General features: G+C 27.9%; 1 protein-coding gene across 6 annotated transcripts; it reads left to right on the forward strand.

Annotated features, from left to right (window-relative positions):
- Positions 1-18,518: 18,518 nt before the first annotated feature.
- Positions 18,519-23,709, forward strand: LOC100167172. Of its 6 annotated transcripts, none has more exons than XM_029488241.1 (10): positions 18,522-18,706; positions 18,781-18,917; positions 19,013-19,105; positions 19,282-19,329; positions 19,481-19,617; positions 20,510-20,764; positions 21,305-21,536; positions 21,745-22,710; positions 22,778-22,934; positions 23,500-23,709. In XM_029488241.1, the coding sequence occupies exons 4-8, from the start codon at positions 19,306-19,308 to the stop codon at positions 22,708-22,710; spliced, it is 1,614 nt and encodes a 537-aa protein (XP_029344101.1). In that variant the 5' UTR covers positions 18,522-18,706; positions 18,781-18,917; positions 19,013-19,105; positions 19,282-19,305; the 3' UTR covers positions 22,778-22,934; positions 23,500-23,709. The 6 variants fall into 6 exon arrangements, with proteins under 6 accessions (XP_016662273.1, XP_016662272.1, XP_029344101.1 ...); XM_016806782.2 differs by lacking the exon at positions 18,781-18,917 and having other exon boundaries at positions 18,523-18,706; positions 21,745-21,868; positions 21,956-22,710; XM_003246404.4 differs by lacking the exon at positions 18,781-18,917 and having other exon boundaries at positions 18,523-18,706.
- Positions 23,710-23,820: the final 111 nt, after the last annotated feature.

Below are 23,820 nucleotides of genomic sequence, written 5' to 3' on the forward strand. Positions count from 1 at the left end.
ATACTTAATAATAATAATATGTACACGAACCGAAACGATAATTTCGGTGTATTTTTCCACTTTCCTATGTAGGTACCTACCTAATAATATTAATATACTAATATGTGGTGATGGTAAACATCTTTTGGCTTCGAAACATTTATATTCGAGTACCTATAGTATAGGTCCTATTGGCGCCACTGTTCGGATATGCGACCGACGTATAGCTCATATTGATTATAATACTATATATAGTATACTATAATTGTGTATATTATTTTGTTTCACCGAAAAAGAAATGGCAATATGGGACGCGATAAATCGATCTATAGACTATACTAGGAAACTACAACTGTGATCGAAGTGTAAATAATTTACATAAGCGTGATTTTTTGGGGGGATCCCCCTAAATATTCCATTACCTTCCCCACCATAGAAAAAATCAGACAGCTTATTAGTTGTGTGTTATTGACGCTCCCAAGGTTCACTTTGCTGTTAAAAATGTTGGCACACCCCCCTCCCACCACTGAAATGTTGATAGATATCCTCCTATGATACATTTATACGATATTTAGTTATACACGCTACCCATATGGTATGTGATGAATATTTAGGGCGAGCCAAGGGACTATTAATGCATTGAAAATCATGTAAAAATGTAGCATTAAGGCGTATTGACTATACAGTATGCATATTAATATGCAAATATAATTATACCAACATGCATAACAAAAATATTTAAAGCTGTACAGTGTATAATATTATGTATTTATTTATGCAAATATTCAATTAAAATTCTATAAATACCTATAGGTACTTAAAAATAAAATAAAACATTTATAAATAAAATAACTTGTACGCATTCAATTTTACAGTAAATATGTGTTTGTTAATTAATGAAAATAATTAGTAAAAACATAATTCGGCAAGATGAGAGACACAACTATTTAAAATAGAAAAAAACAAGAAAGTTCCTTGCGTTGAAATCATTATACAATGTGTCCCGTGAATGAGTGACGGTCCGGTGTCATAGGATTCCATGACCTTCAATAATTTTTTTAAATTGAAATTGAAATATTAAATAATTCATGTATGTATATAAATTAGGCACAATTTTTTTTTGGGGGGGAAGGGGAGGTGCATAAGTTTTAGTTGTTTTGAACTTTTAAATACATTTTCCCTGTGGTCCGGGACTCTACCACTCGAAAATTGATAACGGTAAAGTATATTTTATTATATTAAAAATTTAAAATCTATAGTTATTTTTATAAAAAAACACAGTATACTCGAAGTCTAAAACCAATAAAAGATAGAATCTAGGTAAAATTAAAAAAATAGCATTCAAATCAACATAAGTAATCAATGTATATTATAGATTATAGAGAAAATCAAAATCATTTTTATATATTATGTTAAGAAAGAAGAATAATTAAGCAATAATAAGAATTACCTATGTAGGTATAGTATCTATAGTACCTACAACCTAAATTAACATATCATTGCTATAAAGTCCTAGGCTAGATATACTGTAATCGGTCAATATATAATTTAGTGGAAAAAAGCATTGTATGCTTTTAGATAAAAACGTGTTATGTCCATAAACACAATTTATTTCTTTGTTAATTGGCCAATAGCCATAATAATCAGATAGGTACCTACACAAAAGCAATATCAAATGACAAATATTGATCAAAGAACCGAATCCACAAACAAGATAATAAAATCCTTATGTAACTTGCCATCACACATATTAATTAATTGCTACTCAATGATTCTTATCCAAATTTACATCAAAGCAGTCATTATAGGAACTCAACAATTTGTTTTTAGATTCTGAGGGATGTATTTTTTTACAATGATGAATGTGTGTTTTTCTCTTATCTGTCATTACCTTCTGATGCAGTAAAAAACTTCAACTTTCAACTTTGATAGTGGTTTTTAATAGTAAATTTTATCTATTTGGTAACGGGGTTTGAGTCAAAAGTAAAAAAATGCAAGTCAGTGGGTGTCGCTCTACTTAACAGTAGATTACAAGTAATCTACTGTAATGGATGGTGTTAAATTTAAATTCAATGATATAATATCAATGTATACGAAAAAAGGTTACGAGCGGAGACTATAAGTCAGCCTATGATATTTTATATTATATTTATATTATTATTATTATTATTATTAATACGATAGCCGGTAAATTAAATTAATATTATTTGCATTTTATCACATTTGTATAATATAATAACATAGGTACTTTAGAAGTTTATAAAAAAAATGTGCATAATATGTATTTTTAACATTTTTCAACTGCTATAGTAACTGCAATATATCAGGAGCTTTGAATTCAATTTTCACTCTTTTTTACCCACCAAATAAAATTAATTTATTGACAATTATAGGAAAAAAAAAAAACTAAAAAAAATTGAAAACCGAAAATGTCCGTAAACAGCTCAAAACGGGTGAAAATATCATGTATCTGCAATTATTCCTTTTTGAATTAAAACAAAATAAGAAAATCGTTAGGTGCATGAAAAATCGAATGAATATTTAATGTTGTAAATATTTGAACTTCAAACAATCATAAAAATTTAACTTGACTTTCGGTAGAGATTATTTTTTTGATTAAGGTAGACAAACTTATGAGAAATCTATTGTATTAAATTTTCAAATGTTAAATTTAAAAAAAAAAATTTTAACTTCTAACAAAATAATTTGCATATTTTTATGATTTTTACGTATTTTGTCAAAATTCAAACTTGAAATGTTTATAAAGAAAATTGTAATTTTAAATTTTTTCAACCACCATTGTAAAATTTACTAGGAGCCTTGTATTAAATTCTCAAGCTTTTTTACCCGACAAATTAAATATTTAATGACATTCATAGAAAAAAAAATGAAAATTGATAATGTCTGTAAACAGTTCATAACAAATCAAAATATTTTAATTTATCGTGTTTAAAAAAGACTAATATAAGCAGCCAGTGAAAATATCATGTATCTATGGAGATTTTTTTAAAGTTACATTAAAAACCAAAATCGATTTTATTGAAAACGATTTTATTTCTGTTATATTATTATATCCCATTTTTTTACATTCATATTATGTAATCAACGTAAGTCAAAACATTTTGAAAATATTATGGTGTATGGAAAATGCTAATATAAAAATTCACTGAATATTTCACGTATCTACGGTTATTTTTTTTAGAGTTACACCATTAAACAAAATCATTATCACGATGTTCGTAAAAATTCCAGTTTATCCTTCATTTTTTTTTTTTTTCCCCGGTGCTTTTGAAAACTGCTGGGAAGTGGCAACTTTAAATTTTGACCTCTCCAATGCACCAACTAGATTCACTTTCCTATCGGAAAAGATACTGAAGTTAAAATATCGAAATATTATTTCAACTACTTATCGACTATACAAACACAAAAAACTAAAATAAAAACACACATCATTGTAAAACCAATACATTCATCGCTCCGCTCAGAATCTTTTCAAAAATTTTCCAATTTTTTTGGTTTTATTTCTATGAATGTCAATAAAATTAGACAATGTGACGGGAAAATGATCTGTGGAAAAATCTGGAGTCCGGGTGTGAACAAGGTACAAGTGCGCGGGATCAGCTAGTAATATATAATATAATATAATTATATTATAATATTCATATTATAAATATAACAATACAAAGTGTCAGCATTCTGATATACATTTGGGTGACTGTAAGTTGCGCACCAATGTAGGTACCTTCTTAATGTAAATTTCGTCCAGTGTATTTTCATCTAAATTGCGTTCCGGGTATTTTTATTTTTTATATTGAAATGTATGTTACGGATTTAAAACCAATATTTTACTCATTATGGAAAATTCACCACAGTTGGACAGGACCCTCTTTTATATAGATACTTTAAAAAATGTATTATTTATATACAATACATCCAATTTTATCGTTGTAATTTTTACTACCTACCTACCTAACTATATTTTAAAATTCAATTTTCAAAGCTCAAAATTATAAAAGAGAAACCATCTTCAAAGCACTCTATCACAAGAAAAAGTCACCAACTTAACTATATATTATTCATAGAAAAAGTAATTGCTGATTTAAAAAGTAAAAAAGGTTAATTTGTAATATATTTTTATATTGTATTAGGTACCTACTATATATATTTGAATATTTGATTGACTTATTAATTTATCAATACTATTATATTACATTTAAGTAGGTAAGTATAATAAATTAACCTGTTGTCTTATTAATGTATTTACTTATTCTTATATTGTTGTAGCCTATGTAGGGACAAACCACAAGGTATTATATTTTTATAGTACATAGTAGATTTATCTACTAAGTCTACTAAGTCTATTTGCACCCTTACCCCTTTTTACTTATATATCAAATATGGAACTGACGATAATGACATTTTAGGCCCCTCAAATCGTCCGGATATCCCTGCGGCTAGCCATCCATAAAACGCAATTTACGTATACATGACAGAAACATGGACCGCAACTTAGGTAAATACGTACAGTTCTTACCGAGACGCAACTTACATTTACCGGTACACTTTTACCCGACCATACAATGTAAAGTCTCTGCGTTTTGTAATATAAACAATAATAGACGGTTTACCTTAAAACCTGTATCAGGAACGTCAATCAAATATTGAAATGTACCTACCTACCTACCTACCTACAGTTGCCCTCAACTGAATTAACTGAATGTAGGACTGGCGGTATTTCAAATTTTGTTACCGGTATTTGTTTATTACCAGTGTCTACGGTATTACCGGTTATACAGTATTTTTGACAAACGTTTAAATAGCATCTTTTTTTCAGGTCTTACTGTTACGGCCTGTATAAAAATAATAATTTAATAAAAGTAGGTATACAGTATTTTCGGTAACAACGGTACCTATATCGGTATTTTAAAATACCAAAAATACCGAAAATAACGTTAGCCTTAACTGAATGTAGGTACCAATATTGTATAAAATATGAAAGTAAAAGTATTAGGCGATTAGATTTCATAAAATATGCCATTTATTATTACAACAAAAATAATTTATATAAATTAAACACTTTAACTTGCCCGCTATAATAGGATACTACGGCTAATTACTAGTCCATGACATCACGAGGAAAATATAATATAATAGTCATCGTCGAACATTGTATAAAAATACCTGCAATGTCTACCTACAACCAGTAGGTACAACCTACTACCTATCTGTATTGTAAATATAATATATGCGCTTTTCCGTATAATATACAACATTTTGTTGTAAACAATGACATAAATTAAAATATATGCTCTCCTATTCTTCTATTCTAAAAAAATTATAATCAGGGGTTAAAGTGGGAAAAAATTCCAGAGGGGACTGATGTCTCCATATAGTTTTAAGCGTTCCATATATAATTTTATGTATAATGTCTACTGTATAAAATTCAATTTGTTAAAAGGGACGCTTTTTAACCGCCGTCAGAGGTAGGGTGACTGAGTCCTACTGCGTCCCCTCCCCCCACTTTAACCCCTGATTATAATACAAATATTGTATAATAATTTTTCATATTGATGATGTTTTAAAAAGGTAGATAGGAATTCTGTTTAAGTGTACAGTACAATTTCAGCTGAATGTAAATTCTTAATGCGTCAAATAGTGCATTCATGTAAGTATAAACATAAATTCTTTACATATCAATTTCTTATTAGGTACCTACTTACAGGCCATTATTGGGCAGATTGCGGGTAAGATAATCTCTGTAGGCCGCTCAAAATATGGGCAGGGGATGGGTGTTTGGCCCTAATTTTATTTAGGTACGATAATCATAAATTAGTACAAAAATTAGTAGAAATATAATATAATTGAATTATTAAACAGTACAGTAGCTGTAAATTGTAATCAAACGTTAGAAATACTAAGACTCAGTGGGCCTATACCTATTGGCTATTTCCAATCCGGTGCAGGGTGCCTAGTATACCTACTGAGTACTGGTTACTATTAAAATGCATGGTATTCATTTTAATAATTTTAATTTCATATATACAACCAAAGATTTCAATGCATATAGAAATGAATGTTTTTGTGTGTGTTCTTGTGAAACTTTATGCATTCGTAAACCGTTCATCCGAGTTGGTACGGAGATAGATTAGGCCTCTAGGAAAAAGATAGGCTAATTTCAAAATGGTAAATTAGAGGTCCAATCAGGAGAGGTGCTCAAAAAGGGGATTTTGAGATTTACGATAGAAGTGTTTGTTTGTAAATGGTTGCTATTGGTTTTAATAATTATTATTACTAAAGCATTACTAAAGTTCAGAATGTCTCAAGTTCGAACCACGGTTTCGGTGGACTAATTTTTGGCATTATTTTTAGAATGTTCTTTCTTATTTTTTCTTTTTCTTTTTTTTCTTTGTCTATACATACGAATGTTTTGTTTTTTTTAATTCATCGGACTTTAGTACGGTTAGGTTAAGATTTTGTATTAATTGATTGTATTAATCGGCCGTAGGTTGAATTAAATAAAGACGACAAACTTGGTATAACTATTTGATACTTCAGAGTTAAATTAAACACTTCCGTACATAAACAACATGGAGTCTGCGATCTACCGATAAATGATTATATACTGCTGCGAATCTAACGGAAAATGCCAGTCGGGATGTCTATAAATTAAAATATAACATAATTTACACTTAAAAAATCATTGCTTTCACAGGCAACAGCGTATTACACCCAAAAGAAGTTGAACAATCAGAATTTTTTCCTGGCAACGCCGGGTAATTCAGCTATATAGTATTAAAATATATAAATAACTGAAAACAAAATAGGTATCTTGAAATTACATCCTTTACATTGTTTTTTATATGCACATCAGTATATCATTATCACAAAATATATCCCGCTAATAGGTTAAGTTAGGTTCGTTCTTCAAATGTTTTGACTTAACATCTCTGTCAAATTCGTAATAATAAATATTATAGTATACCTACCTATGACTAAAAAAACATTGTAAGACCAATACATTTCTTACTTAGTTAGGTCAGATTATAAAATTAGCCTGCTAAAATATGACATATAAAGAGTAGGTACAAATATGCTTTAATTTTGACAATAAAAACACATTTTTATCTAATATTTATATTTTATAATAGGTATCTGCCTTAAAACCTAATATAGCAAGTAATACCTAAAAATATGTATAACAATTTTTTTTATAAATTAATTGTGTGTTTTTGTCGCCTTTATCTACCTATTACAATATTACATTATGCATTATTACATAATATAGGTATATTTTATTTTTGTATAAAATTAAAACAACTTTTTTTTATTTACCTTTGAAAAAACTAGTTTTGTATATCTACATTCTATATCCTATTAAAAATTTTTAAAATACAATTACTTGCATATTATTTTTTATATACTGTACTATATTATGACATAAAAGTATAAAACCATTATATTCTTTGTCTATACTCAATTATACTTAATATGAATAATGAATCCATGTTCATGTAGATGTAGCTATACCTATAGGTATATATATAGTCGGAGTATAACCAGTATATCTACCTAAGTATTATATTAGGTAAGTATGTTATATAATATGGTTCATCTGTAATTTATCTTATCCATCTGTAAATATTTTACATAACATGGTGTACGTGAACTGTTCATAGTTATTTATTTATACATAAATATTAGGTACGTATTGTATATCTATATATGTGTTTATTGTAATTAGAAGTTCTAAATAGAAACTATAGAAGTGTACCTACTATATCTGCATATTAATATATTATTATAAACTTATATCAATAAAATAAAAGACAAATAGATGAAAATGTAAATAAAATTACTCAATACCTAACTAGTAAATACGATATGAATACGATATTACAACTGAATGTCTGAATAATATTAACAACACTAATTACTAACTTTACTTAAATTGATTCAGCCATGCAGGACTACAGTGGTGACTCATATAAATACTCATTACATATATATGATAAAGTATTAACTATAAAAGAAAAATACACCGATATCCCTATATAAGTACAATTTGCTCCTAAAATAATTAAGAAAATGTAATACTCGGGGCTTAAATGCTTGATCACATTAAATCCTTGATAATCCTCGGTAATCAAAAGCGTATCTAGAATTTTTTCAAGGGGGAAGGGATATAAAATGTTTAATAAATGTTGTATAGTGGGTAAAATACTAAAATTATTATGGCCCCTTAACTCCTGAGGTGTCTAATTTATTTTACCATCAAAATTATTAAAATAATAGGGAAATTTTTTTTAATTATGGGTACTTACTTATTTTTTATACTAAAATTAAATTGTCAGATATTTACTAAGAATACAGAATAAACAATAATTAATACATATAGGTACGTGTTTCAATACACCTTTTATAGATTATCAAGATACTAAGACACTTAGTATCAACATATAGTCAATAAAGTCTAAAGTAAGATAAACATTCTCGATGTTATAATAATTAATTTTATCATCATTAAAATATGATTGACCATTCAATTTTAATAATCGAAAACAACAATGATTTTTTTCTTCATAAAACGCATTTGAAAATAGGAAAAAAAAATGAATATATACAAATATTTTACAACCTACCAGGGGACCACGCCCCTCAATTTTAGAAGCACTTTTATTTTTTATTTTTTTAATACCTACGCCAAACGGCTTTTTACATAGGTATGAACAAAAATAACATTGTATACATAATTAGTTATAACAGCATACACCATAATAGACATTAGACCTTATAGATACCTTACAATATAATTACTAATAGATATTTGTGCAGTTAGGGCCAGCTCCCGAGCCTTAGGCGCCCTCAAATAAATGACAAGTCACCCAATATCAAGTTAACTAAGCGAATATCAATATTTTCTAGATTTTTGATACTAAATCCAATACAAATAATTGAAAAAAACAAAATTATTTAAAAATTGGTTTTTATGCTAAATATATATACTGTACCTACTTAATTCAGAATTTCAGACGAAAAGAATTTTGTATTTCTCGTAGACAATTTTGTAACAAAATAATATGATTAGAACATGTGAATCTTTGTGTTCGTTAGCTATGTAGTACGTACTCCGTTTGCTTATAATAGATATAAAATAGATATTGAATGTAAATTATGTAATTAACCATATTTTATATTTGCATTTTCTGTACGTCATAATATTTTCAAAATATTTTAACTAATTTGAAGGTACTTATAGCCCCAGTAGACATATGCAATTTTTAATTTTTTGGGAGTTTTTCTTTTAATAAATATCCATAAAAAAGTTTTGCGTTTTCCACAGGCATTTCAATATTTCAATTTTTTTTTTTTTCTATAAATGTCTGTATAAAATTTTATTCTTTGGGTCAAAACTCTTGAAAATTTAATACTAGGAACCCGCAAATTGTTACAACATAGCAGTTTAAAAATATAAAAAGGTGGGTAAGTGGATGTCGCTCTGCTGTACAGTAGGTTATAAGTGTGTCACTGTATAATGGATAGTATTCAATTTGAATTCAATGATATTATATCACTGTATAAGAAAAACGATTCTGAGCGGACACTGTATGTCAGTCTAGGTATAAGATATATTGTATACTTATCTATACGGTATTAAAAAAAAAATTGACCAACAATTAATAGGTATATATAATAAATTCCAAATTAATCATATCACAATATCCATTAGGTACTTATAACGCGTTATACATCAACAACAAATCGTGGTACTATCATAGATATATAATAGTATACTTTAGAAGTTTTAAGTACCCACGAATAATATTATACAATCACAACAAAATGACTAAAATAGTTATTCCAGGTTTTTCAATATGTAATTTCGTCCAAATTTGAGCTTAAAATGACTATAAAAATAAACTGTGCTTATGTATTTTTTAGATTTTTTGGTAACAGAATTAACTACTTACCTACATAGAATCTTATTTTAAATTTTCAATCTTTAGATATAAAAGTTAAACATTTTACAAATTTTTAACTACAAAATAATTATTCAATTTTAAATTTGATAAATATTGTCAAAATTTGAACTTCAAATGCTTATAAAAAAAAATTGTGCCAATGTATTTTTAATATTTTTCAACTGCTATTGTAACAATATATCAGGAGCCTTGTATTACATTTTTACACTTTTTGGCTGAACAGATAAAACTTTATTGATATTTATAGAAAAAAAAACTAAAAAAATTGAAAACTGACCATGTCCGTAAACAGCTCAAAAAGTGTCAAATTATTTTCAAAATTTCATCGTATATAGAAAATACTACTATAAACGTTCAGTGAAATTTTCAAGTTTTTATAGTCATTTTTTAATTACAACAAAATAAGAAAATCGTTACATGAGAAATCGAGTGAATATCAAATGTTGTAAAAATATGAATTTCAAACGATCATAAAAATTTAATTTGACTTTCTTATAGATATTTTTTGTTTGATAAAGGTAGATAATCTTATAAGGAATCTTGTATTACATTTTAAAATCTTAGATTTAAAAAGAAAAATTTTTACGAATTCTTAACTCAAAATAATTTGCTAATTTTCGTGATTTTTCCATATTTTGTCGATCTTTGAACTTTAAATGTTTATAAAAAAAAACTGTGACTAAGGATTTTTAATATTTTTCATCTGCTTTTGAAACAATATAGTAGGAGCCTTTTATTAAATTTTCAAGCTTTTTTAATCAACAAATAAAATTTTATTGATATTTTTAGAAAAAAAACTAAAAAAAATTAAAACTGACAATGTCCGTAAAGAGCTCAAAATAAGTCAAAATATTTTGAAAATTTTATGGTGTATAGAAAATGCTAATATAAACATTCAGTCAAAATTCATGTATCTATGGTCATTTTTTTTAAAGTTACACCAAAAACCAAATTAAATTTTGTGAAAAATCAATTTTGCGTAAAAATTCCCGTTTTTCCTTAATTTTTCTTTGGTTTTTCTTGGCGCTTTTGAAAATTACTGGGAATTTTAAATTTTTACCTCCCCAATGCACCAATGATATTCACTTTCCAATCGAACAAGATACTGAAGTTGAAAATCGAAGCATTATTTCGACTACTTACCGTGCACACAGACACAAAAAAATAAAAAAAAAACACACATCATTGTAAAATCAATACATTCATCGTTCCACTCAGAATCTAAAATACATAGGCATGATTTTTTTCCATTATCATTTAAAGTTCAAATTTTGAAAAAATTATCAAATTAAAAATTTTCAAATTATTTTGTATTTGTAGTTAAAAATGTATAAAAATGTCAATTATTATAATTAAGGATTGAACATTTAAAACAAGTAAGTAATTCTTACTGTAACCAAAAGATTTTTATCAACATTTTAAATTCATATTTGGACAAAATTAGATATTTATACAAAGAATAACGATTTTAATCGTTTCGTTGTAATTTAAAAATATTGTTCCTGGCTCCTATTGAAAGTTTTAAAATATATTATTATATTTTATACACACAAATACACAATGACATTTTCAAGTGAAATTTTTTTGGCAAAAATTAACTTAACTCACTTTAGTACTAATGCTTTTTGCCTATAGCAAAATTAATTAATTTAATCATAATAATATCATTAAAATATACCTACTTAGTAATATTATAGGCTGATAGACCCCCTTCGCTCAGAATCGTTTTTCATATATGATTTAATTTAGTTCATTGAATTCAAATTTAACACATCCATTACAGTGACTCTCTAGGCATCTAATGTACAGCAGAGCGTTACCCAATTTTTAATTTTTACATGTTATAGGCAGGCCCGGTGAGTTACCGAGTTGAACTCAGCGAGTCACGTGAAATTTTAGCCGGCTTAGTTATATAGGACCGAAAATATTTAAATACCCCGAACTTTGAACAATGAAATATGAATAATAACAACTAATAAGATATTTTTTTTCGAAGTTTGACGGGACTATCACTTCAGTTAATATTAAAACATGGACACATTAAGAATTATATTTTAAATCTTACAGGGAACAAATTCGTTCTAAAAGGCTTTATTATGACTCAGTCACTTCGAATGATAGTTAATCCGTATGATTATATATTATATAATATATATTATTTATATTATAAATAACAGTTTATACAATAAAGTATGAAATTTGGATTTTGGGATAGCATTGATAACCTAACTCCTAAGACCTACAATTTTTCAAACGTCCAATGATTATAGTTATTATTAAAAAACCTTGATTAAGTTGGTTACACACGGAGTGGCTTAACCACGCGCGGTCACGGTTTTTATCCGCAGTGGATAACCACCTACAATATAACATGGATGATTCAAATGGCATATTCAAACTGGCGCAGACGACCGCGTCCTCCAGCTAATTTTAAACTATAATTTTCAATTAGACCTGCTCAGACATGGTGGTTTGACCGCAAGATTCCGCTAGTGGATACTGAATTACCATTTATGAAATCACTATTGAAGTGTAGGGACATATCAATGATTCAGGAAAGTAGCCGGGACATTTTTAGTGGGGGATGTTTTAATATTATATTCAAATATAGCTTGTGTAGAGGCCACAACGGGGCTTCAAACACTCTTAGTTATAACTTATAACTTATAAATATAAATTGTATTAATAATACCCTTAAGAAGGAGGGGTTATCATTTTTTTATATACATTTATATTGTAAAGCTAAAGAGGTTAACATGTTTCAATTTAATATTTATATATTTAAAAGGAATCCAAGCCCATTCCAGGTGTATAAAAAAAATGCTCAACCTCCTCTCCCCATTGATAATTCTTGAGCAAAGTAGCACACCACTGGTGAAATGGATGTCCGCTTCCTTAAAAGTGCCTATCCATATTGTGAATATTTTTAGACAATAATATGAATGACTATTTTTATCAATTTTATAAAACAAATAGATAGTCGTTTTGTAAACAAAAAAAATTTCTTTTTTATTACTACATGGATATTTTGTTTGAAAATCTGTTCATCACTATTGCAGAATTATTCCAAAACTGCATATTGTTAAAAAAACAAATAATTATTTGTATTGATTTATTTGTTTACGTATTTTAAATGTTTATATTATTAAAAATTATTTATTTTTATTTTTATCTAAAAAATTATTTGCCATAGCTATAGGTTAAAAACAATTATTTTGATGATAGGTATGTATAGTCTACCTGTATAGTCTTTGAAAATATAGTGGATAATATAAATTTTTGCCCTATTTATTATTTTAGGTCCTGAATCTATATTAATAATGAATGTGTCTATACCTATAGGCTATATATATTGATTAAAATCAAGGTTACCTACCTAAGGTAACCACTCAAAATCACAGGAACTATTTATTTGATAGACAGTCATATATTATTATTCTACGTCTTCTGTAACTGTTACAAAATTAGTACATACCTAGGCCCCTAGGTACTTGAAGCGGTTTGGATTAAGATAGCTCATGCTCATTAACAATGGCGATTTGTTCAATTGAATGTGGTTCTTAAGAATAATAATCACCTAGCTTTTCGTAAATGTTTTCTTATTCCATTTTTAAAAATTAAATTTGTACTACCTGTGTCTGGGCGAGTAGGTGAGTAATTGACTAAGTTATAGCGTGTTTGTCAAGGTATAACTGATGACTAATATCTATGTGGTACCTATTTGTGATAAGAATATTTGTAAAAATAATTGTTAGTTAGCATTTATATATACTAAAATATATAATAATGCAGTCATAAGCGCCCTCCGTCTATGATCGCTCCAGCTAAGTATTATTTTATTTATTAATAATTCTGTCAATTTGTAAATAGTCTTGTTAGATACCATTATACTTAAAAGCAATAATAAATTATATAAATTTCATTACCATATCTACTATTTCTTCAAAATTTCTTTCAAAGGTTATTGATAGATATTTTTGCACTCACAGAAATGATTTAGAAAATTGCAAAAATACTTGTTGATACAACTACTTTTAGTTTCCAATCGATACAGGGTCCCAATGTCATACCACATGACCCCAGCATCTCACAGGACACGGGTGTTTTCAAATTACATTCACTGTATGGACAGGGCCACCAGTCTTAGATACAATCACTGCCCTTGCGCGTCAGACACCGTCAAGCACGCGATGTTCATATGTCCTATCCAGGCACGGATCCAGAGAAAAGATCTGGGAGGAGGGGCGCAATTATTTTTTTACAACACAAATCCAATTATAATAAAATATTATACTTTATTCTAAATTTTAAAATGTTGTCATAATAGTAGGTATAGGTAATCAATGTGATAAATAAATTATTGATTATTTATAATATAATATTATAGAGCGAAAATGTAAAAAGAAGTTTAGATTTTGTTTATTTGTTATTTGGTATATAATATTTATTTACTTATAAAAAAATATGTTTGAGGGGCCCCTAGGCCCCCCTAGATCCGTCCCTGGTCCGATCTGCAATGGCCTTGGGGCAGACTTGGTGGCACACCTCGGTTACCCCCCAGGCCCCAGTGCTCGAGGACATATGTCTGACATCATGTGTGGTCCTGTCTTTGAAGAGCTTCAGGTCAATAACCTGGAGAGAGCTGAATTACTCCAGGAAGCCGATGAGAAGTTCAGGATCTTCAATAAAATGGTAGAGGAAATCCTGACTATCAAGGAGGAGGAAGATCGTGTACGCAGGCAGCTGAGGCAGCTGATGTGTAGTCAAGCACGAGACTTCAAGGACGGCGAGGTTAGGCTCAAATTAATTAATTTAAGTAATCTCCGGCCTCTTCTGAGTGCTTTTTATTATTGCATTGAATTTATTTAATGAATTAATAAACGATAGGGGCACTGTCATGCGCAAGCAGTTCCGGGAGTGTCGTCGTTACGACCAAAAATTTTTTTTTCAATCGATAGGGTAAGACACATTAAACATTTAAACTTTTTAAGCATCTCCGACAACCCAAAAAAGTTTTCCCAGAAAGAAGTACAATTTAAAAAACATCATCGTAAAACTAAATTACATAATTAGTAATTACGTAACTTTCACTCGGAATCTAAAAAATAAAATAGTAAAGAAGGAACACAAAATGTATACATAGGTAGGTACAGCAGCAATATTGCGTTTACTATTTAATTGCTAAATATGCATGTATGAATGTAAATTGTTATAATATAATACCAACTTTATACCGCCATTGCCACAATTGGTGACCTTTTGATAATAATAGTTACTAATAGGTATTATAATATATATGTAATATACTAAATAGGATGTACCTATAAATTATAATAATATTATTATTTATTCATTAAAATAAAGTATTATTTCATATTATTACAAATGTATTATAATTATTGTATAAGTTATCAATTTATTAATTTATTACCTACCTATTATAAAGTCATTAATCCAAAAACTACATACATATAGTCTAGAACCTAGTTTATAAAAGATTAAAGCTAAAAAGTAATTCACCTTGGTATATTTTTATCATTGTACATTTGTACAGGATCTAATTAATTTTTCCATTCTATATTCAGATATTTTAAAATAACTCTTGAATAGTTAGGAAATTAGATGTATATTTTACACATATGTGTGCAGTCGCGTAGCAAAGAATTTTGTATGTGGGGATGGGGCTAAGTACACAAATACAATATGTCTTTTATCTACTCTTTTTATTTTTATATTAATCTTGATACAATTCTAAGAACAGCACAGTCAATGGGGGAGGGGGGATATAGCTACGCCATTGCGTGTGTGTTGTTTTTTAAGGCGATAGATTTTTCGGGTAACTATACCTACATTAGTATAATCGTATAGGTTTAATTTTATCAATCATATAACTTATAGTGTATCTGCCGTATACAAATACATATATAATAATATGTATATAACAATATTATTAAGCCATTAAGGGAGTTCCAAACAGTGTGTTTATAAGGAGTTCGGTATAATAATAAATTAATATGCAATATTAAGAGTACGAGCTGTGTGGTTGTGTTCCTAACTTCCTAGTAAATTATCATTATTCATTACTTCACATTTATATGTGCAAACCTATGTATATACTATAAAGCGTATATTATATCATAATGACATAATCATAATGTAGAACTCCCACACGCACACTCGCAAGCACGTTTGAAAGAGTTTTGAAAACAAATTTGAATTTGTCAACAACTTTACTATAATATGTATCGTATATAATACATTCACCTTTACTTTTTATAAATTATTTTCTTTGGGTAATGCTTAAATAATATTTGACCTAGAAATATACATTATTTTGTGGTATTACTTATGGTCTATGCGACTATGCTATTTAAGAAAAGAATAAAAAAAAGAGAAAAATTCTGAGCTTACCATCGTTATTAGCAGTGGCGTAGCCAGGGGGGTGTTTTGGGTCATTTTAACTTAAATATACCTACATACAATCGTCTGGAAAAATCATATTTGGATAACATTGAAAATATCTTAAAAATATTATGTTTGGACGTTTAGTTAAGTACAATAGGCGCTAATATTGAGATTTGGGGAGGCCGAAGCCTGAAACCATACTATTATAAAATTGAATAAGTTTAAAAAAATTTAGTAAATGTTTGGGAGGGCTGTTAAAGTTGTTGATGGAGCTTGGCTACATTTGGCCCTATTTTCACATATTATGCGAGACGTAAGATTTTATAAGTCTCTTTGTGACAAAACTGTGTTAAAACCAGAGACTGGAACCTTTTGAATTTATCAGTATCGGTTCCGGTACCGGTTTTTCAAAAATAAAATAACAGTTACGGTTCGGTTTAGTTCTGGTTTTTTGATGAAAAAAAAATAAAAGCACCGGTTCCAAGTAATTTCGGTTCCGGTTCTAGATAATATCGGTACCGAAAAATATAATAATTTTAAATATCTATCCGGAATGCAGGTTTAATAAATAGTATGAGAAATATTAGAAAACTCATAATATTATGAATGTACTATACATAGATTATACACAAAACAGTAATACCTTTAAATTAATTATTTAATTTTTGAACCTAAAAGTAACTTTTTAATTTAAATATTTCGATTCGGTTCCGGTACTTAATTTATCAAAATAAAGGTTTCGGTTCTTAATATTTTAAAGGTTCCGTGTCCGGGACGGGTTATTTTTGATTCGGTTCCATTCCCTGGTTAAAACTAAAATTGACAATTATTGACATCTAGATTCTAGATTGTACGAAGAAATGAAAATCATAGACAGGTACATGCACAGTCGCACAAATCACGCAGATATTGAGATATGTAAGCCCATGAATTAATAATAATACCTACATTATTACAAATTTTACACAATTTTGTATTACCTACTAGGGTAGGTACTTATACTTATTACAAAATCTGTGGGTTACATAATATAATAATAATAATTATTATTATTATTTAAGTACCCACATGTACAATCGGGACTTCAGGTTCACCAAGCTATTTAAGTAAATATTTCACAGTTCAGGAATTAAAATCGACAAATTATACCTAGTCGATTTAGTCGTAAAAAATCGATACCTACCTAATGTTTATTGACACACTCACTCATATTTTGCATGGTAAATTAGATTATAGATTTAACTAATAATTGGGTAGAAATTTCAAATTTCAAAACTTCAGTTGAAACGCATTAATAAATGCAGGGCCTGATTTAGGCATTTTGTGGCCTTAGGCAAAATAAAAAAGTGGCCCCTTTTCAACAGAAGCGTTTATAGCCCCCCCCCCCCCCACAAACGAGTTGTATAAAACAAAATAATAATTTATATTAATTTAATATTTACTTATACATTTTCCCAAATATAATTATAAAGTTATTCATTTATTATCTCTACAGGCTACAGAATTTTTGTACCTGTTATTTATTAATTAATATATATAGGTATATTTATTATTGATATTGAAAACAAAATTAAACATTTCTTTTTTTTTATATTATTTATTAACTGTAATAGACAATACATTTTTATATTTATAATAGAAATAATTAATAAGCTATTTTATAATATTACTTTTCTTGCTTTTTTATAAAGCAAATTCATTTATTATGTCATCAAAGTTTGAAGAAGATGTAATATCGCTTTTTACTGATAGTAAACCTAAGTTTTCAATTCTTTCTTATTAAAAATAGACTTTTATTTATTTTCATTTACATTTTATTATACTAAGGATTAATCACTTTATTTTTTTTGAAATATTATATGTTTCTTATATTTATTTTATACGATGAAAGGTAGTACTCTAAAAAATAAAAAATAGTCTTCATAAAAACCCGAGGCCCTCTAACAACGGAGGCCATAGGCAGTTGCCTATCCTGCCTTATGGTAGATATGGCCCTGAATAAATGTATATAGGTACCATGAACTAAGAATATATTTTTAGTTCATGGTATATACATACCCGAACTTTGTTGCTGCACTCTTTATGTTTGATAGCATAGTATCTCTATATTAATCCGTGACCGGGACTGATACCTACAACTTTACTATTGATATCAACCTGATAACACAACTACCGATAACCGAATAATAAATATTATGGTCTTGACTCGACTTGACTCTCGAGTGTTTGAGAAATAAGTAATAATAAAAATACTTAATTCAAATGCTTCACTGACATTTACGCTTAAGAATTAAATTCATGTATCCAAGATGGAAATCGATGACGAAGATGTTGTCGTAGACGTAAGTACTTGAATATTAAAATATCTCAAATTATTTACCTGTAGCTGTAACTCATTTAGATAACTAAATTGTAGGCTTTCTAGACTAAATCGGCTTAAAATTGTCCCACATTATCCCCCAAAGTTGGAAGGGAGTGGAGAGCATTGAAATTTAGGAGTGATTGGATGGGAAAGTGCCTTTAGACTGAAAACCCGTAAACACGACACTGCATGTAAATTATATTTTCCAAATATCTAGATGTTTTTTTTCACATCAGTTTAGCCTAGGGAATTTCTAGTTTATGTTTGATCAATATTTATATTTCAGGGCACAGATTTGCAAAAGTATTTGAATGCAGTTGGATATTCTGAATTTGAAGTTTCTAAACGAAAACCTGGTGAAAAGCTTTGTCCAACTGAAGTAAGTTTGAAACTTCAATATTAAAAAGTACACTATACCCTAAACAACTATAGCTTTTAAATTATTATTTTTACCGATAAATATATTATTTCCTTTGACTAGGTAGTTCATAATTGCTTAAAAGTAAAACCCAGTGCCTAACTGTTAACAATTATCTAGAGATTTTATTTTATCAGGTACAAAAATGTTCAAGGAAAATAATGAGACCAACCCAAAATCAAAAAGTATGTAATCATTATTAAAATTGGGTCAAAACCAAATTCAATATCTTACCATAAAAAAAGAAATAAATTCAAGACTTCTAGACAAGTTTCTTTAAACCCGTTCAATTATTTTACTCTAAATTTGTTAAAATAACATTTTAACCCATTTTAGGACTTTGCATTGTGTGTAACATTAATCAAGATAATCATGGAGAGTCAACTTATTTTCAAAGAAGATACTTTATTTATTAAGGAATTTATTCCATCAGAACACTTTAAATATCCTCTATTTCTAACAAAACGGAAAAGGTAAAAAAATCAGAATAAATCTCAATACATTTTTAATTATTAATTATTATCTAGGTATGTCTTAAAATATTAACTTAATTGATTTTTTTTTTTAAATTATTTATTTTAACCATAATATAAACATAATATTATTATTGTGAATGATAGCATTTTTGGTTTTAATGTATATAATCTTGCCATAAATTCATTATATTATCATGATAACGATATCAGACCTAATAACCTAATATTTTTGTCAGTATTTTTTATCATCTAACCCATTTTAGACAACATTTATGTCAATAGTCCATTAAGGGCCAGTATTACAATCATTGGTATGCTTCGATTACGCTTAACTGACTAATAACAGATTTTATTACTGGCCGAATTCGGCCGGTTAGGAGTTGGTTAAATTTAACGGGAGATGGTAATACTGGCCCTAAGAGGATGCAACAACGGCATTTGTTATCTTACAAATGTACAATATGGCAAATTTTAAGTTCACAATAACACATTTTACTCTGTAAAATTAGAGTGAATTTACCTCTCATAAAATTTAAAAGTAAGAATATTATCTAGGGCATCTCAGAGGATTTTATTGATATTATTATTTTTAAGTAAGTTAGGATCATTTTAAAATTTACAAAAAATGTACAGTTTAAAAATGGCCATAACTTGCTTCTTAATAAAAATATTGATAAATACCTAGATGTTACTAGATGCCCTAGATAATAATCTTCCTTTAACCTTTTAAATATTATAAGAGGTAATTATACATATGTATTCAATCTAATTTTAGAAATTACAGAATAAAATGTGTTATTTTGTGAACGTAAAATTTGCCATATTGTATGTTTGTTAGAAGGAGATCTTAATTATATTTTTTATAATGTTAACGATTCATTATTTTCAGTATTACTCTACTTATACTATGCGTATTCTGTGGTCTTATGAATATGTTTTTTTCAAAATTCTGGGATGAATGGACAATCGTAGGCATGTTCATTTTTTGGTTTGGTTGTGTTTTAATGGATGTATTGTATAACCTAAACCAAAATAGAGCGATAAAAAATACTACAATGAAAACTATTCAATCCATGGAAAAATTATCTCTGCTGATACAAAAGTCTACTCATTTTGTGCAAGAATGTAGCAATATTCATAATAGGTAATAACTTCATTAAATTAAATTAAATTTATAATTATAGCTCAAATTATTGGTATTATTAAACAATTGTTAACTTAAATAAAAACTGAAAACATTCCTTATTAGTTATTAGTTTACCTTCCAATATGTGGTCTATCATAATAATAATAAAAGTATAATATATAGAGCCGGTTTCACGCAGACCTACGCAACTGCACTTGTTCCTCTTCACTTTATTTTTGTTTTTATTTATACCGGTCTATGCTGAAGAAATACTCTCGGTGAACTGTTTCCTATTTTTCCTAAAGAATTGGGCACACTTATTAATGTAATATAATTTCCCCTTTTCATTTATCCACGGAAAATGATGTTTATTTTGGATTTCTCTATTACTTTTGAGTTTTGCTATTTTAATTTCCATTCTTTTTAATTTATTATTACTCTTTGTATTTTGGATAAATAACCCTTAAAACTACATATAGATTTTCTATGATCAAAATATCATAAACAAATTAATTTGCTTTATTTTCGAATGATAGAATATAATTTTTTTTCTTTTAGTTGTTTTCACACATATGATGGTAAAAATCCTAATGCCTTCAAATACTTATTGATGCCAGAATTAAGAACTCTGCTTATAACTGTGTTACAAGATTTGATCAATAATCTTGTATATAATATATCTGAAGTTCACACATTTTTCCCTCTAAAAGATTCTGTTTCTAACATTGTTTATTTGTACAAAACGGACTGCAAAATTGATTTAAAAAACACTTCTTTCGAAAATATAAATGTAAGTATATCTTGAAATAATGAATATTAATTGAATGTTTAAAATATATTCAGTTTAAATAATATAGTAATTGTTTATAATTTGGGTTAGCATTGGAATAATTATTCCAATAAAAACTATGTTTTAGATCCTAATCTTGTTTTAAATCTTTTGATATTTATAAAATATATTATACTTAAACATAGTAATTTATTATATTATGTTTCAGAAAGCCAAGTACACTTATTTTTTATTACAATCAGAATTCTTGAAACAGTCAGCCCTGTGTTTATGTCCAGCATTATGGACTCCTCACAGTTTTTTTCATTTGAATCGTTTAATTGAAACTATTGGTAAAATTGAAGAAATTTATTCTAACTTATATAGTGTTTTATATGATGAGTATAATGTTTATTCTATGTTCAAAAATAATACTATAGAACATAGTAAACAACCAGTTCAATGTACAAACATGAATTCTGATCTGAAACTAAAGATATATAGTATTCGACAGTTCTTACAAAACATGATGGTGCATGTTCGGTTCATGGAAGACTCATTTGAAAACTCTTCAGTATGCAATATTGATGATATAAATAGTACATTGAATATTTTATTAAAAGATGTCAGTGTTTTTAATGAACTTATTTCAACATTACAAATTAACATTCTAAAAAAAAATAATAATCAAACAGATAAATCTATATTAACTAATGATTCTATTGGAGTAACTGACCATATAGATACAGACACCAATGAACCAATCAAAGAAATCTGTGAAGATGAATTATTTTTTGGTGTATCTGAAGAACCTACTGAAAATATGGAAAATACATTTTGTAATGAAGTATTATTTGATAAGTCTAACAATCATAATTTAATGTTAGAATTGAAAGTGGCGCTTAAAGATAAACAAGCAGAATGGAAACAACGAGAATGCAAGTTGTTAGAAAAACATCCACAGTTAAATGACTTATCTGATGACGATGAAAGTAATGAGACACAAGCCCGGTACATAAATAAAGTGCGTAAAGTAGCATTAGACTTGCCCCCCGATGAAAGCTTTTCTATGCAATTACCTGATAAAAGCTTTGCTAGTGAAATAGCCATGGTTGCTTATAAACGGAATACAGCAATTGAATGTTTTGGAGATGATTCTGATTCGAGTACATCAATAAACTCAAATGATTCTTAAGTAAAAAAATTAAATTTAATGTCGATTCTTAAATTATTGTTTTATTACCAATATTACTTTTTTTCAGATTACTCTGTTCAAACTCAATTCATACTCAGATTGTTGAATATTATTATGTTTTCAGTTTTTGGGATGTGATGTATTTCTATTGTTGTTCCAATCAAACGTGTATAATATGCAATATTATCTTAGTTTACAAAAACAATGTTTTAATTTCATTAAAGGTATCTTGCTCATGATTCTACCGTTCTTCACCTATAAAATTTGTCGGTTCTACTACAGTTCTTTTCACGAAAAGTGGCCCTCGACGTTAGCGCACCTGGTGGACGTTTTGACGCAGGGGCTCTAAAACACGCGCGAAACAAAGCGCGGCTAATTTACCGGCTCTCTAGCGGACAATAGTAAGAAATACTTTCAGAAATACCGCCACCAGACGCACTAACGTCGAGGGCCACTTTTCGTGAAAAGGACTGTAAATGTATTGTATACCTCAGGAACTCTTTAAAGGTTAGAAGAAGGTTTTAAAGAAGACTCTTTTAATGTGCTCTAAAACCATTTAAAGCTATATTTAAAGCAACAATTTACATTAAACACTAATTATTTTCATAGGTATTAATTTTAATGATAGCACTGGATATAATATCATCATTAGAAGTTTATTATGTATTTGATAGATTTAAATAAACCTTCATTTAGTTCACTGAATAAAAAAAAATCTGTAAAAACACTTTCTTAAAGGACTAGACTCTGGGATACGCATTCCTAACCATAATGTAACATTTTTTTCAGATTCAAATAGCCAGGTGATCATTGAAGTTGTAGCTGATTTAAAGAATAATGTGACATAACAATATACAGGTGTACTTCCAACATCATTGTATGCTATGAAGAGTTTTTCTTCAACAATTGTATAAAAAAATATAAATAAGTTGATCAATGTCGAATCTATCATATAAAGAAATTGTATGTGATATTAAGAATAAAGATACAAAACATTCAGATATGACTTAAGATTATAAATGAGCCTATAATTCAATTTCAATTTTACACAATTCAATTTAATGTTTTTTATTAGAATTAAGTTAACAGATACATTCAGATATGATCCAT

The sequence above is a fragment of the Acyrthosiphon pisum genome, chromosome X, assembly GCF_005508785.2.
Source record: "Acyrthosiphon pisum isolate AL4f chromosome X, pea_aphid_22Mar2018_4r6ur, whole genome shotgun sequence".
NCBI classification, from domain to species: domain Eukaryota; kingdom Metazoa; phylum Arthropoda; class Insecta; order Hemiptera; family Aphididae; genus Acyrthosiphon; species Acyrthosiphon pisum.